Source organism: Episyrphus balteatus, chromosome 1, assembly GCF_945859705.1.
Source record: "Episyrphus balteatus chromosome 1, idEpiBalt1.1, whole genome shotgun sequence".
In the NCBI taxonomy this organism is placed as follows: domain Eukaryota; kingdom Metazoa; phylum Arthropoda; class Insecta; order Diptera; family Syrphidae; genus Episyrphus; species Episyrphus balteatus.
The window spans coordinates 139,747,709-139,763,464 of NC_079134.1; the positions used below are offsets into that span (position 1 = coordinate 139,747,709).

At 31.8% G+C, this 15,756-nt stretch overlaps 3 protein-coding genes and 2 long non-coding RNA genes across 5 annotated transcripts; 2 read left to right on the top strand and 3 right to left on the bottom strand.

Annotated features, from left to right (window-relative positions):
• The first annotated feature begins 773 nt into the window (after window positions 1–773).
• On the top strand, window positions 774–6,300 carry LOC129906526 (cytochrome c oxidase subunit 7C, mitochondrial-like). The gene is made up of 3 exons (XM_055982311.1): window positions 774–980; window positions 1,119–1,247; window positions 6,189–6,300. Exons 1-2 carry the CDS (start codon window positions 897–899, stop codon window positions 1,233–1,235), a joined length of 201 nt encoding a protein of 66 aa, XP_055838286.1. The 5' UTR covers window positions 774–896; the 3' UTR covers window positions 1,236–1,247; window positions 6,189–6,300.
• LOC129906527 (uncharacterized) lies at window positions 2,252–3,373 on the bottom strand. The gene is made up of 3 exons (XR_008770820.1): window positions 2,857–3,373; window positions 2,661–2,800; window positions 2,252–2,598 (listed from the first exon to the last, which is right to left on the bottom strand). It is a non-coding gene; the product is annotated as an uncharacterized LOC129906527 (long non-coding RNA).
• On the bottom strand, window positions 6,284–7,467 carry LOC129906525 (protein seele-like). Its single transcript, XM_055982310.1, has 3 exons — window positions 7,187–7,467; window positions 6,794–7,116; window positions 6,284–6,731 (listed from the first exon to the last, which is right to left on the bottom strand). The coding sequence occupies exons 1-3, from the start codon at window positions 7,278–7,280 to the stop codon at window positions 6,558–6,560; spliced, it is 591 nt and encodes a 196-aa protein (XP_055838285.1). The 5' UTR covers window positions 7,281–7,467; the 3' UTR covers window positions 6,284–6,557.
• Window positions 7,468–9,404: 1,937 nt separating this feature from the next.
• LOC129906116 (uncharacterized) lies at window positions 9,405–10,859 on the top strand. The gene is made up of 4 exons (XR_008770717.1): window positions 9,405–9,663; window positions 9,744–9,814; window positions 9,866–10,418; window positions 10,503–10,859. It is a non-coding gene; the product is annotated as an uncharacterized LOC129906116 (long non-coding RNA).
• A 243-nt stretch (window positions 10,860–11,102) lies between these two features.
• On the bottom strand, window positions 11,103–12,725 carry LOC129906115 (cytoplasmic dynein 1 intermediate chain-like). The gene is made up of 5 exons (XM_055981755.1): window positions 12,388–12,725; window positions 12,041–12,332; window positions 11,627–11,984; window positions 11,408–11,568; window positions 11,103–11,346 (listed from the first exon to the last, which is right to left on the bottom strand). The coding sequence occupies exons 3-5, from the start codon at window positions 11,793–11,795 to the stop codon at window positions 11,245–11,247; spliced, it is 432 nt and encodes a 143-aa protein (XP_055837730.1). The 5' UTR covers window positions 11,796–11,984; window positions 12,041–12,332; window positions 12,388–12,725; the 3' UTR covers window positions 11,103–11,244.
• Between the last annotated feature and the right edge of the window lie 3,031 nt (window positions 12,726–15,756).

Sequence of the window (15,756 nt, forward strand, 5' to 3'; positions counted from 1 at the left end):
ACAAATTTTTCCAGATTTAAGCCATAACTACAATGACCTAAAAAGTGAAAAAGTGGGAATTTTACAAAAGTAAAAAATTTTTATTTCTTTCTAGCGCTGTTTGTTTTTGGAAAAAACTACAAAAATTGTTTTTTTTTCACCAAAAATAAGCTTTTTGCATCATTACTTTTCATTTTGTGGAAAAAAAAGCTGTCACAAGATGAGTTTGAAAATTTTCACTTTTCCACTTTTTAGGTCATTGTAGCTATGGCTTTACCCAGATTTTACACCGTTTTATCCTGAGCAGTAGATGAAGCCCAGAGGTAATTTTTTTTATTTCTTTCTAGCGCTATTTGTTTCTAGAAAAAAAAAAATAAGCTTTCTGCATCACTGTTTTCAATTTTGTGGTAGGAAAAGCTGTCACAAAATGATTTTGAAAATTTTCACTTTTTGCAAAAAGTCCTCGTTGTTGTAGTTATGCCTAGAAAATAAAAACGGCAAAATAAACTCAGTCTGAAGATCAGTGATGGGACAATCATAAGCCCTGTTCCATTGGAAGTGATAGCCTACTCTTTGTAGAAATCTAGTACTGTACTATAGTACTATATCTACTCATGACTAAACTACTACCTCCGATGGAACAGGACTAATGTGAACTGAGCTTAAGAAAAACATTTGCGCATTTTCTATTATCCAACAAATACATTTGCTCACTTTCAAGAAAACCAACATTATTTTCGAAAATAATTTTGACATTTCACATGATCTTCGAATTTTTTTTTTCTAAAAATCGAATTTTCTCAGCCATCATCCGTCTATCATCGTTTTCCTGCAACACTTGTCCAAGAGCTGCAGAATCTATCCAACAATTTTGCACTTTTCACAAATCAAAAAAGTATTTTAAATAAATCATAAATATGCTTGGCCGTGCAAGTCTATTAGCCCGCAACTTGGTTAAGTCCAATGTTCGATTCCATTCCCATGGCGGTATTCCCGGAGAGGTAAGTGCAAAAGAAAAAAATATTAACTCCACCTCGTGATTACATAATATTATAAAAAATAAGTAAATAGTCATTTTTGTCGTACAAAATAAATGCGTACTATTTGTAATATGTATTTTTTGTATTTATTATGTTTAGAACTTGCCAATGAACATCCATAATCGCTACAAGATGACCGCTTTGGCTATCATCTATGTAGGATCTGGACTTGGTGCTCCCTTCTTGATTGTGAGGCATCAACTTCTTAAGAAGTAAAAATCTTTAAAGGTTAGTATTTTATTTAGAAAGCAGCTGATTTGAAATTTGTTTAATTTATATTTTGTTGTCGTGTAAATTTAATTTTTATTATATAATTCCTAATTTTTTTAAGATTGAGTGTTTATATAATTGATTATGGACAAAAATGCATCACTTAAGTTGTTCCAAAAGAAAATATAAAAAAATCTAAACAATGTATGCTTGAATTTAGTGAAACGAAAAACGATTCTTTTAGGGAATGCAAAATAAGCTAACAAAATTGGGATGAGGTTCAATCTTTTCACTAAATTTATGCTTTGTAGATAACAATTCATCAAACTAACTATCCTACCAAGCATATGACTGGTTTATTTTTAACCCTAATAAAACTAAGCAACCTTTTCGTTTCAATAAAGATATGTCACTTGCTTTTTTGCATGAAGAATATCTAGTTTCTGTTTGACAAATATTTTAGATAGAATCCTAAAGTTCAAATGTAGTTTAGAAGAGGAACTCTTTTAATACAAAAATACGGAAAAAACAAATGGGGTCTAATTTTCAATTTTAATTTCTGGTGATGGTAATTGGGTCGATACTTGCTTATACACGCCCAGCAAACGCAGAACTACAGAAAAAACCGGTGAAATATGTACGTAAAAGAAGTACTTCTTTTCCACTGAAAAAAGATAGGAGCTCGGGAAAAAACTCAGTTATATACTTTCTGTATATAAGAATACGTGAAGCATCTATCTCTTTCTTGCATGCAAGATGAAATGAATTTCCCCTCCATTAAAAGTACAGACAAATGTACTTCAAAACTACATCAGCGAAGCACATCTGGAAGTGCTTCTGATGTACATTTTCCAGTACTTTTTTAGCTACAGAAAAACCACTGAAACTCCATATGGCTCCTTGAATCTAGAAGTACGTAATTAAGTGGTGAAATTTGTACGTAAGAGAAGTAGTTTGTTCCTAGTAAATCTAAACCTTTTGAAACTACAAATGAAATTACAAATAAACTCTGAAGTTAAAACTTTGGTTAGAGATTTAGATTTATTCATTCGAATTGTATATCAAAACATGAACGTCTTGTGTGACACTTTACTTCAGACTTACATCAGGAATTTTGGAAATTCTTTATCACTAAACGAACTAGAGTCGCTTCATGCACACAACTATTGAGGGGAACAAAATACTTTCCTCGCAATGTATTTGTAATACGAACTTGCACATCTTGATTGCCACTCGAACGGACTGCATCCAATAGTGTGGCGAGCAAGGAGTCTCTGACGTCATTTTTATACTCGACATAGAATTGTTGAATGTTGTTTTTGTCTAAGATTAGAGCGAACACATCAACAAGTGGTCGGAGGGTGCAGACCTGAGAAAAAAAAATAGTACCATCAGCTTCACAAAGAGCAGAAGGGAATCTCTTTAACTTACACTACATGTCTGTAATATGTGGATCACACTCAAGTATTGTAGTCTCTACTAAACATAAGATTCGTTTCACTCGTTCTGGATGGCGTGGAGGAAAATTTCGAACTGTAAACTCAGTCATTGATGTCTGGAATTGATCTCCACTAGAAGACAGAGAAATCAACAATTATATAAATTATTAATTTTAAAATAAGCATACCTATATTTTCCAAATCCATGGGTGGTGGTTTTTGTATCATTTTTTTTATTTTAATTTTTCTAAATGCACAAGGCTGAGGTTGTGCATTTTGATGATGGAAAGAAATGGTGCTGGAATTTTTGTGGCGTGCCGAAGAATTTGTGCTACTACACATTGTGTATTGAAAATAATTTTCACAAATAACACTGATTAAGACGATATTTATTTTTTCAAATTAAATTGTTTTATTTTGGAGCACAGAAATGTTTTTTTTGCTTAGCTAATGTTGCTGTGGCTATCAAGGTTTCACTAGAAATGCAGGAAAATGGCGAGCCGCCATTACAAAAGAGAGAAAACCTTGAGCATTGCATACATCGCACTCTTTTCCTCCCATTTACCAAAGAGTTTATTTTTTTCAGGAGAAACAAAACTACAATATTTTGAGGGGAGAGGTTTTGGTAAATAAGGAAACACATACATCTACAAAGTAAAGACTTTGTTGGTGGTTGTAATTTCCCCTAAACTACTGAGGTTTGGTTTGCAGGGCGGTAAGGGAAACGAGCGATAAGTCGTGATAAAGTTATCAGCAAAATACAGCAATGTTTTTTTTTTTGTCCAAAAAACATGCTTATAGATATGCGGGGCTCTCCCGACCACAACTCTGCCTGCATAAAGCTTAACGGAAAGTATAGCGTTATACTAGAAAACTTGTTAGTATGGCCGACCGCACTAAAACCACCTCCGCCGCCCGATTGCAACTAAGTTCAAATGGAACTTAATTGATCTTTATCGAAGTTAAGTCTAGTTGGTAACTTAACTATACTGATGATCAGGGCAAAGATTTGTATGCACTTAAAATAAAAATATGTTCATAAAATATGCACATTTAATCTGAAAATGTGCATAAAAAAACCACATTAAAAAACAAAAAAAATTAACTGAATTCCGCTAAAATTTACACAAAATAATATTATAAATAGAAAATATAAAATCTATTAGAATAAAACACAAAACATTAAATGTAAATTACATACGTACATGCAAACAAATCATTAGAAAACATTTTGCTGGTATATGTAGATCTTAAAATATTTTCTGAAATTTTAAATAATAAATTTCTGCTTGTTTGGCCTGACATAATTTTTGAACATGGAAAAAGTAAAGGACTGTTTAAATTCAGTCGATGTTGTTGGAGCATTTTTGAACACAAGTACCTCTCTACCCGAAAAGTTTACCAAAACCTGTTCACGTCAGGTTTGGACAGAACGAGTTCAGCATTGTATTACAAAAATAAATATGCAGTAAAAAACGAAATATGTGTTTATATGCATTAAAAGCAAAATATGCAAATATATGCACTAGCAAATAAATGCCATTTTAAAGGAAATTGCTTGATTCGAAAAACTGGCTTATTCGAATGCTTCTATTAGTGCGGAAAAAATATGTATTCATATAAGATCCTTTCCCTGCTGATGATATTTAAGGTTAGATAAATAACATTTTTTTAAATGAAAACTTTAAGTAATGGTTCAAATTTTGATATCAAAAAATATATAAATATATAGTAAATTAAACAAAAGTTATTTCAAAATGTTAATAAATACAGCAATGCTGATACACTAGATAAGTAAAAAACCAGAGAACCAGAATTTGGTCGGGGAAAGTATAATATACATATAATCTTTGTTGAACTCTGTCCAGAAAGGGATTCATCTTAGCAACATGGAGAAAAGATCTTTGATATTGCATCAAAACGCATCAAATCCTGGATGTTATGCTAAAGCTATTAAATCCCAAAAAATTAATACTTTTTTCACTGTTTCAAATTCATTGGGGACCTCCAGTATTCAAGAAAAGTCTCAAAATACGTATAAAATAAAGGTGTTGCAAATTATCGATAATACTAATCCAAATTCACAACTTCTTACAAATTATACATTCAACAAAGGTGGCTATTGTGACTATTAACCCAGAGATACACATTGTTTCTGCAAGAGTTTCTTTAAGGTCGTCGGTAGATATTACTAATATCAGTGTGTCGTTATTACTCAAAGTAGCACTTCTTATTTTCACAATACTTTTGAAAAGGTTCAAAAATTTGAAGAACGTTCACTACCTCTAAGTCGAACTCTTTTCTTCATTTTTAGTGGAACAAGTTGATGAAAATAGATTAAATTACAGGGAGTCGACTGTATTTGTTATAATAAGTTTTGACGATGACTTGTAGTTAAGCGTGCAACAGATAGGTACTTGTAATTTCTGTTGTCAGAGATACTCAGAAGATCAATATAAAAAAAAAAAAATAAATAATGAGAGTAAGATTTGTATTTACCGGTTAAAAGAGCATTTACTGAAGAAAAAAAAAGATCTTATAATATTTTTTTCGCTAGGTTAACATTCAGGAGAAAAAATACAACTAGTCTAACTGCATATATTTTTTGTACTTGTAAATTAAATTTTTTTTTTAGAGTCCAAATCAAAGCTTATATTTTGTGAGGTCTCAGATGGGAAAAAAGTGTTTCTAGAAGATAATCATATCTTTAAAAAAAAAAAAGTAATTTTTTTTGCAGCAACTTGCGCTTTTTCTTGCAACAAGTGTTTGTTTACGAGTATTTTTTACGAAGTGTATTCAAACAGGGAGCTTTTTGATGTTTGGTTTTCCAACTCAAAAGCTTCAGTTTTATTCAAATCGTGCAAGCCGTTTTCTAAATATAAATAATCATATTCAGAAGTGGGCGTGGCAGGGGGCGTGAAAATTTCATTAAACTTTGTAAAACTTGTTATCACATTTACAAATTTACTTAGTTTTTGAAAATTGATTTTTTGCCACCATTTCCATACAATACCGGGTTGACCTCTGAAATCGATGGCTATCCTCCCGGTTTTGTACTTTTTTATTTCTGATGCTAGCAGCAGCTTTTTGACCTACCTTTCTTCTTACTTTGTATTGTATTGGGGTTCTCAGGATCTCGAGATTTGAAGATAGCTTTAAAACTGCACTTCCAAAAATTTGCTCTTATATGTTATACGTTATCATTATCATCATAGAATTATCTAAGAGTAAAATTGTCTTCATATCTTTCTGTCTTTAACTTGTACTAATCATTCACTTGTATTTCGTGAATCTATATCCTACTAGCATTCTTTCTGAGGACCGTTTTAACCTTCAACATCTTATCTTTCTAAATAATGAAACCCATTGAACCTCAATCCCATGATGATTTTGAATTTAAAATACAATTCCACATTGAGGGCATAGTTTAATTAACCTTGAGACACTTGCAACTTGATAATAACCACCACTCAATACTTTAGAACTACAAAGTTAATTTCTTTTTTCTTTTCCATTTCAGATTTTTTGTGCAGGGAGGTTCTCCGTTAACCTATGGAATTAAATGTAAACTAAAAAAAAACGAAATATAAAAATAAATTCCAAAAAAAATTAAATATCTTGTTTCACTTTTATTGTTACTGTTTTTTATCAAATGGAAGGTACATCTATAAAGACGGAGGATTTGTTTACATATTAATATCATTATTATTGTTTAAGTCATCTTGGTTGGACTCTAGGAACCACTATTTTTTCAAAATTAAAAAAAAAAAATAATAAATACAAAATCAAACTAAAAAAAAAATAAAACAAAATTTTAATATAACACAATTCTCCTAACTAATACAATCAATCAATTCTCTGCTGTTTCAAAAAACTGAAACTAAATTCATTATAATTCATCTTTCGAATCATCCTCTTCCAACTGATAATCCTCCTGAATTGGTGCATCTTTGCAAATGTTTGTCATCTGTGAGCATATTCTAATATCCAAATCACTTTCTAAAGTTTCACTCATGAAAGCTTTAAGGAAAACCTCTTCTTGATCTTCTAACAATTCAAGGCACTAAAATAAAGAACATCTTTAATTTATGAGAACTACTTTAAGCATTCTATATGAAAACTTACATAATGCGGCAGACTTTTATTCAAGTCACCATCTTGAATAAAGTCGACTTCTGACATCATCGTATTCATACTTCCATCTTCTGCGGTCATCTTCAGAAGATCCAATTTGCCGGTCTTCTTTATTGTCACTTTAACATAGTTGTCCATTGTCGAACAAACTGTTTCCATTAGTTCGGTGAGATATGTCTCTGATTTGCTGTATTTGGCAGTTTTGGTAATGAGATTGCCTTGATCATCGATTCGGAAGCCGCTAACTTCAACGACTCTTTTTGGATCGATTTTGGAAATGGCATCTTCCATTTCTTGGACAGTATTTTTGCATACTGTAATTTGAATTATTTAATATATAGATTTAATTCTTTAATTTTGAAAAAAAATATTAGAAGACCTTACCAAGACATTTGACTATTTTATGATCAACTTGTTGTAATGAAGCTAATCCAATAATTGACGTGGAAACAATGATGAAAATCAATAGATTTTTCATTGTTGATTAGAAAAAAACGCAGATGTTGTGAAGGAATAATGAGGTATGATTAATTGATATTTAATTGGATAGTGGAAGACCTCGGATTAAGTCGGTATTTTGAGTTTGAATAAATAAACCTTGTTCAAGCACACGTATTAAAATTCTATTGGTTTTTGAAATAACATTTTTTTTTTTGTTAATGACATTTTAGTAAACGTCATCAATATTTGCGTTCAATGGGATAAATCTGAATTTTAGTTTATGTTCGAAATAGTTGTGGCTGTCATAAATAAATTAGATTATTTTGAACGCCTATTTACACTGTTTCCCAAAAGTATGATACCATCACTACTGTTCTTTGGTTTGAACACATAAATAAAAATCTATTAAAAATAATTAAACTAGTAGGAAGGGGTTATTATCACAGATTGTTCAATTTTTTCAGATGATTTTATTTTACATGATTTACAAAAATATTTTTTTAACATTCATTACATGACATGGCAAAGCCGTCTGCCAGTAGTTGGCATGCAAAGTACACATATTTATGGCGTTTTTATTCTTTAGTTCACAACAGAGCTTGAACTGTCAAACAAAAAATTGTATTTATTTTTTACCTCTGAACATTCAGAGCTTCAAATTTGTGTTTCTTTTTTTTGTTCTGAACGTGTTCTTAGCTTGTTCAGAGCGCGATCGATGTACTCAGAATAAAATAACTGAACAGACCGAGTTGCGTTCTGAACACAAGCATTTGACAAGTGAAATTGAAAAAAAAAAAAATCTAAAACAATTAAAATAATGGCTAGTTTTGTATTATAATTTATGTTTTAAGTCTTAATTTATGTTTCTGTAGAAGAAAATGACAAGTAAATAGATAAATTAGTATTCAGGTGTGTTTTAAAAATAATTCTGAACGCTTAGAACAAGCTTTATTCAGAGCTCAGAGGATGTTCAGAGTGTGCTCAGAATGTTCAGACTCTGCTCAGAGCTTTCTTCTGAGCTAAAAAAGAAAAACGAAAATAAAAAGTTGTATTATCTTCCGAGCACATGTTTTGACAATTTGGTGACCAATGCCAATTTGAAGAAAAGTGACAACTACCGTAATTCTTAATTGTTTTGAAAAACGCACGAAAACCAAATAGTTGGCTTGGCATGCACAGTACACATATGGCGTTTTAATTTTTAGTTCACAACAGAGCTTGAACTGTCAAACAAAAAATTGTATTTATTTTTTATCTATGAACATTCAGAGCTTCAAATTTGTGTTTCTTTTTTTTGTTCTGAACGTGTTCTTAGCTTGTTCAGAGCGCGATCGATGGACTCAGAATAAAATAACTGAACAGACCGAGTTGCGTTCTGAACACAAGCTACAAGCATTTGACAAGTGAAATTGAAAAAAAAAAAATAAAACAATTAAAATAATGGCGCAAGAGTGCAGTAGACAGTCTAGTTTTGTATTATAATTTAAGTTTTAAGTCTTAATTTATGTTTCTGTAGAAGAAAATGACAAGTAAATAGATAAATAAGTATTCAGGTGTGTTTTAAAAATAATTCTGAACGCTTAAAACAAGCTTTTTTCATAGCTCAGAGGCTGTTCAGAGTGTGATCAGAATGTTCAGACTCTGCTCAGAGCTTTCCCCAACTAGCACAACAGCTTCTGTAAATTGAAATCTCACATTATATACTTTTTATACAGCTTGTATTGAGCTTGCTTCAGAATTTAACTGCTTATAGAAGTTTGGACTTGTTTAAAAACTTCTAATAAGTTGTTTAAATACTGTTAAAGAAACTTAAACGAAGAAAGCTTGTTTTTCGGATAAGCCTGTTTAATGAATTTATAGAAGCTTTAAAGAAATTACCAAGTTTTCTATTTGATTTTTGGTTTTCATATTAAATAATCTAGCTCGGACACTTTTTGGTTTTGACATTCAATAATTTAGCTCGGACATTTTTTTTCTTTTGAACCGATTAAGTTTTTGATTTCATTAATGAATATACTAGGATGGCCGAGTGGGTAGAGTGGTGGACTACGACCAAGCAGATACGAAGTTCGATTCCTGGGTGTGGCAAAAAAATTATATACTTTTAAAATTATTATTAGGTGTGTTTTTTTGTTTATCTATATAGATTTTGTGCAAAAAAACGACATCGAGATTTTTGAAATGAAAACAATTTACGTGTTAATTACAACAAAAACTTTATCTGTATAGATTTTTGAAAAATCCAGATAATTATCCAGATTTTACTTTCTCTCGATAGAAAACAGTACTGCCAAGGTACATTACACTTATTAAATGTCAGATTCCAATAAACGACAGCTGCAGTTGACAGATATATGACAAAAAAAAATTTAATATTTAAAATTGAATTCAATTAGGAATAACAAACAACACAAATCAATGTAAGTATAAGCATATTTTTTGGAAAAAGATGAAAATTGTACGATAAACTTTGGTTTTTTTTTTAATTTAATAATTTTAGGATTCACGTGTTTGCAAGAGTGCGATATCTTCCCCAAAATTAAAGAAAAAAACCTGAAAAGGAGATGGAAAGTAAATCAATTTATTCTTACAATGAACTAGCGTATTAATCTTTTTTTCTAGGAATTATTTCACAAAAGAAGAATTCTGTGTACTATGCGCTTGGGTCTTAATCGTGTCGGTACCTTCAACCCTCACAGCCAAAATGTAATGTCAAATGCTCTTGGAATGCGCGCTCGTTTGCGAAAACGTCTATTCTTAGACGATCAACATGAATAAATGATAACAAAGCTCTTGTTGTTAATAAATTGCATCGTTAGAATGCCCACCACAAAAACAGTCTCTTACATTTTTAAAATGATACACGTCATGTATGCGTGCGCTGCGAAGAAAAGCAAATACAAACATACCTCCCGACACATATTCCCCCAGGAAACACTTTTCATCCCAAACAGCAGACAGCAACAAGCAAGACAATCCTAACATTGCATTATGCAGCTCATTCAACACCCAAAAATCCTTCAGCTCCCGTTGATGAAAAACCATTTCATAAGAGATCGCTTCACTGCGTTCAAACTTGGACGACATGTGCATGATAAGTGAAGTGTGGAAACAAATGGCATGTTGAAAGTGGTAATTGTTTCAGAGCATCATTTAGCTCCCCAATTGGTTGCAGGTAATATTTTTATTGATTCTCCTTTTTTGGTTCGATATATTCCTTATGTACTCTGCCTGCATTGATGTCGTTTTGTTTCTGTAGGACATGTCTTCTACAAATGGGTCTAAAGCCCCCATCGAGCTCCCGAGAAAATCTGCATGAATCTTCTTCGCAATTGCTTTCCCCTCCTAAACAGTTATGCAGAGGGAGGAATTAAGGCAAAACACATGGATTCCCAACCCAACTTAACCAACCCTACAACTGGACATCCGGGTCTGAACAACTCGAGTACGGCAGACTTTTTAAACTAAGTTTATCCATGTATTATATTTGTTTATATTTTATAACTTTGTCATTATTATTTAACGTTAGACCCCCTTTGTGCCATCAAAATTTTAAATGTATCTTAGAAATAAGTTATTTTATTATTAAATTGCAAATTGCAAAATTAAAACGTAATCCGTTTTGCTTTTTCTCATTAAGATTTATCTGACAAGTTTCCAATCCGATATGAAAATTAAATGAACAAATTTGTGCGCGCCTCACTGCATAATCTCGGAACTGCACTTTTACATCAGACTTACAAAATGTTTCCATAAAAAATTCAACACATAACTTTGTATTAGTTTTTAGAAATAAAAAACATACTCAAAGAAAGAATTACTCAGCTTTTGACAAAATTTACCTATATATTTATTTAACATTTTTGTTTCATGTTTTTTTTTTTTTTCATAAGTAGGTACCTACTCAGTAAATACTCTTTTACTAATTTTCATTATCATACATACACAAAACAAAAAAAAAAACAATCACCGATGCCGAGGGCACTTCGGTATTCCATAAATCAAGGCGACCACTGCCGTCGACAGAAGCGAACAAGGCGGGATGAATTGGAGACCATAACATAATTTGAATTTTCTTCAAATGAATATAATGGTTTAGTGTCCTACAAGTAAATACAAAAAATGTAATACATATTGGTCGTTATAGTAGATATTAAATTTCACCTTAAGACTCCATAACTTTATTGTCCAATCAATGGACGATGTAAGAAACAAATCACCAAAATCTGTTGTAGATTGATTTGGATGAGTTGATATTCCCGTCACTGGACCCAAATGTTTCTCATAGACTTCAGACACACCCGAACGTATTCCATGTCGATAAGCTTGAGTAGAAACAACAATTTATTTATAAGCAAATGAAAAATCACAACAAACTTTTACCATAATAAACATTGCCATCTTCACTACCCATAACCAGATTGTTAATCTCATTCGATGGAAAGGACATGCAACTGATAGCAATTGGGTTCGATTGCCGTGGCTGCAATTCCAGTGTATCTCCATGAGCAAAGCTTGCCATCGGATGAGATCGATAACACATTGTCTGCATTCTGTGTGCCAACCATTTGCAAACAATACACTGGATGCGTATGTGCAGTTGCACTTAGAGGTGCTCTGCTGGTTTAGCAAAGCATGTTGACATAACGGCACTTTGACAATGGAATACATCTTCGGGTGTTTGTTTTTTATATTTTGTGTTCCAGACCATTACAACACCATCTGGTTCATTGTGACTCTCCTTAAAAAATTTAGTGGGTTTTAGATAGAATCGTAGAAAAAAATACAAATGCAAACCTCATGATTGTGATATGAAACAACAACCAGTTCAGGAAAATGTGTTGGCCAATCCATTGAAGTGACGCATCGATTCTTAGACCATCGGTCTTCGTGGAAATCTCGATTCAATGACAACCTAGCATGTGTCCTCTCATCGTTTGACTCCTATCACCACCTCCAATGTATTCGGTGTAGATGTCGACATTCTCAGATAGAGCCCTTTCGAAGACACGTCCAGCGGGTAAAACAAACCTTTGAAAGTCCGCCGACAAGATGATCATCTGTTTTTGTTCTTCCGATAGTTCCTTAACTGAAAGCACAAATGTTAAATTAATGTAAAGAGAGGAGAGAAAAAATTCACTTACTTTATTTTTCTCTTCAGGTTCTTTTTTGTGTTCAAGTGGTGTTATGGCTGATGCAACTTCCTTCATAGTGGGCAAACCATGTGGTAGAATTCCTGGTGGTAGTTTGGAATGGAACCCATTGTCGATGTGTGGCAGCGATCTCTGTTCGTCATCTCCTTGGGCATCATAAGTAAGCATAGGTAAAACAGGAACAATTCTACGATTTTTTTTGTTTGTTTTTTTTTTTCTCTCATTTTGTTTAGAGCTTTGTTTTATTAAATTTTAATTTTTTAAATAAAAAAGCAAAAGCAAACTTTTTGACAGACAGTTGTCAAAGTAAATGTTCAGTGCTGCCAAATTTTAACACGGATTCCAAAAATCTCGATGTCGTTTTTTTGCACAAAATCTATATAGATAAACAAAAAAACACACCTATTAATAGATATACTAAAAACTAATGGAATGTTATATATAATATCAGATCAAAAGATAAAATTCACGATTTAAAACCAGTTAAAAAAGAATTTTTTTTTGTTTTTGTAGTTGTTTTTTTTAATTTCGATAAGACATGTATTAAAGAGCTATACAAGCTCTTCCGAAGCTAACTGTCAAATCTCAAAGCTTCTGTAGAGCTTCGGTAAAGTTTCGTTTAAGATCCTTATAGAGGGTCAAAATTGTATAACGTTCTCCTTTTTCCATGCCCAACAACCTTACTAAAGTTTAAAAGAAGCTGAAATGTAGCTTTTGTAACACCTTAACCGAAGCTGAAATGTTAGTTGGGTCTTCTGAGCTAAAAAAGAAAAACGAAAATAAAAAGTTGTATTATCTTCCGAGCACATGTTTTGACAATTTGGTGACCAATGTCAATTTGAAGAAAAGTGACAGCTACCGTAATTCTTAATTGTTTTGAAAAAACTCACGAAAACCGAATACATTACACATAAAAGGTCTGTTTGGGTAATGCTTAGAACAGAATTATTTCAATTTTTGTCAAAAAATAATGTACAAAACTACACAGTTCCACCCAACTAACATTTCAGCTTCGGTTAAGGTATTACAAAAGCTATATTTCAGCTTCTTTTAAACTTTAGTAAGGTTGTTGGGCATGGAAAAAGGAGAACGTTATACAAGTTTGATTCTCTATAAGAAGTTTAAACGAAGCTTTACCGAAGCTTTGAGATTTGACAGATAGCTTCGGAAGAGCTTGTTTAGCCCTTTAATACATGTCTTATCGAAATTAAAAAAATAACTACAAAAACAAAAAAGAATTTTTTTTTAACTGGTTTTTATTTGATTTCAAATCATGAATTTTATCTTTTGATCATAAATTATATACATTTTTCCATTAGTTTTTAGTATATCTATTGATAATAATTTTAAAAGTATATAATTTTTTAACCACACCCAGGAATCGAACTTCGTATCTGCTTGGTGGCAGTCCGCCACTCTACCCACTCGGCCACCCTAGTATATTTATTAATGTAGTCAAAAACTTAATCAGTTCAAATAGCAGAAATGTCAAAATAAAAAATGTCTGAGCTAAATTATTCAATGTCAAAACCAAAAAGTGTCCCAGCTAGAATATTCAATATCAAAACCAAAAATCAATTACTAAACTTGGTAATTTCTGTAAAGCTTCTATAAATTCACTAAGCAGGCTTTTGCGAAAACAAGCTTTTTTCGTTTAAGTTTCTTTAACAGTATTTAAACAACTTATTAGAAGTTAGCTGCGTTCCTTTGGAAATATTTATCTACTTTTTAGTACTTAAAGCTGCTTTGAACTACTTTTTCAGTATAGCAAAGTAGATCAAAGTAGTTTTAAGTACTAAAAAGTAGATAAATATTTCCAAAGGAACGCAGCTGTTGTTAAACAAGTTCGAACTTCTCTAAGCAATTAAATTCTGAAGCAAGCTCAATACAAGCTGTATAAAAAGTAGTACCTGCGAGATCTCAATTTATAGAAGCTGTTGTGCTAGTTAGGCAGAGTACCCAAACAGGTTAAAAATGTTGAAAAAAGTAGGAATATTTCTGTTTTAAGCCTTAAGGCTTAACTACATTGGCTCAAAAAGTGAAAAAGTACAAAAGTGAAAATTTTCAAACTCATTTTTGTATAGTTTTTTGGGATGAACAATTAAAACAAATGATCAGAAAGCTTATTTTTTGGTCTAAAAAACAATTTGCATACTCTTTATCACAAAACAATTGCGATAGCCAGAAAAAAAATATTTTCACTTTTGTACTTTTTCAAAAAGTGGTGTATGTAAAGGCTTAACTACATACACCACTTTTTGAATAAGTACAAAAGTGAAAAGATTTTTTTTCTGGCTATCGCAAATGTTTTGTGATAAAGAGTATACAAATTGTTTTTTAGACCAAAAAATAAGCTTTCTGCATCATTTGTTTTAATTTTTCATCCCGAAAAACTATATAAAAATGCGTTTGAAAAATTTCACTTTTGTACTTTTTCACTTTTTGAGCCAATGTAGTTAAGGCTTAAAGCCTGGTACGCTGCTCGCGCTAAATTTTAGCTCCCATACAAATTATCGAAAATTTTTAGCCGAGATAAAATGGATCCCATACAAGTTATCGATAACTTGTATGGGAATTTTATCTCAGCTAAATTTTAGCGCGAGCAGCGTACCAGGCTTAATAGGAAGGAATAGGAAGGGGTTATCATCACAGATTGTTCAATTTTTTCAGATGATTTTATTTTACCTACATGATTTACAAAAATATTTTTTTAACATTCATTACATGACATGGCAAAGCCGTCTGCCAGTATTTGGCATGCAAAGTACACATATGGCGTTTTTATTTTTTAGTTCACAACAGAGCTTGAACTGTCAAACAAAAATTGTATTTATTTTTTATCTCTGAACATTCAGAGCTTCAAATTTGTGTTTCTTTTTTTGTTCTGAACGTGTTCTTAGCTTGTTCAGAGCGCGATCGATGGACTCAGAATAAAATAACTGAACAGACCGAGTTGCGTTCTGAACACAAGCTACAAGCTACAAGCATTTGACAAGTGAAATTGAAAAAAAATCTAAAACAATTAAAATAATGGCTAGTTTTGTATTATAATTTATAATTTAAGTTTTAAGTCTTAATTTATGTTTCTGTAGAAGAAGTATTCAGGTGAGTTTTAAAAATAATTCTGAATGCTTAGAACAAGAATAAAGCTCAGAGGATGTTCAGAGTGTGCTCAGAATGTTCAGACTCTGCTCAGAGCTTTCTTCTGAGCTTAAAAAGAAAAATGAAAATAAAAAGTTGTATTATCTTCCGAGCACATGTTTTGACAATTTGGTGACCAATGTCAATTTGAAGAAAAGTGACAGCTACCGTAATTCTTAATTGTTTTGAAAAAACGCACGAAAACCGAATACATTACAC

Excerpts from the sequence above, each read along its gene's own strand:
- LOC129906525 (XM_055982310.1), bottom strand. The coding sequence starts at position 7,280 with ATGAAAAATCTATTGATTTTCATCATTGTTTCCACGTCAATTATTGGA. Across the intron at positions 7,117-7,186 it reads TAAAATAGTCAAATGTCTTG|TATGCAAAAATACTGTCCAA; the intron begins GTAAGGTCTTCT and ends TTCAAATTACAG. Across the intron at positions 6,732-6,793 it reads ATAAAAGTCTGCCGCATTAT|TGCCTTGAATTGTTAGAAGA; the intron begins GTAAGTTTTCAT and ends TCTTTATTTTAG.
- LOC129906115 (XM_055981755.1), bottom strand. The coding sequence starts at position 11,795 with ATGCAGACAATGTGTTATCGATCTCATCCGATGGCAAGCTTTGCTCAT. Across the intron at positions 11,569-11,626 it reads AGATGGCAATGTTTATTATG|CTTATCGACATGGAATACGT; the intron begins GTAAAAGTTTGT and ends TTTCTACTCAAG. Across the intron at positions 11,347-11,407 it reads TAAAGTTATGGAGTCTTAAG|GACACTAAACCATTATATTC; the intron begins GTGAAATTTAAT and ends ATTTACTTGTAG.
- LOC129906526 (XM_055982311.1), top strand. The coding sequence starts at position 897 with ATGCTTGGCCGTGCAAGTCTATTAGCCCGCAACTTGGTTAAGTCCAAT. Across the intron at positions 981-1,118 it reads ATGGCGGTATTCCCGGAGAG|AACTTGCCAATGAACATCCA; the intron begins GTAAGTGCAAAA and ends TATTATGTTTAG.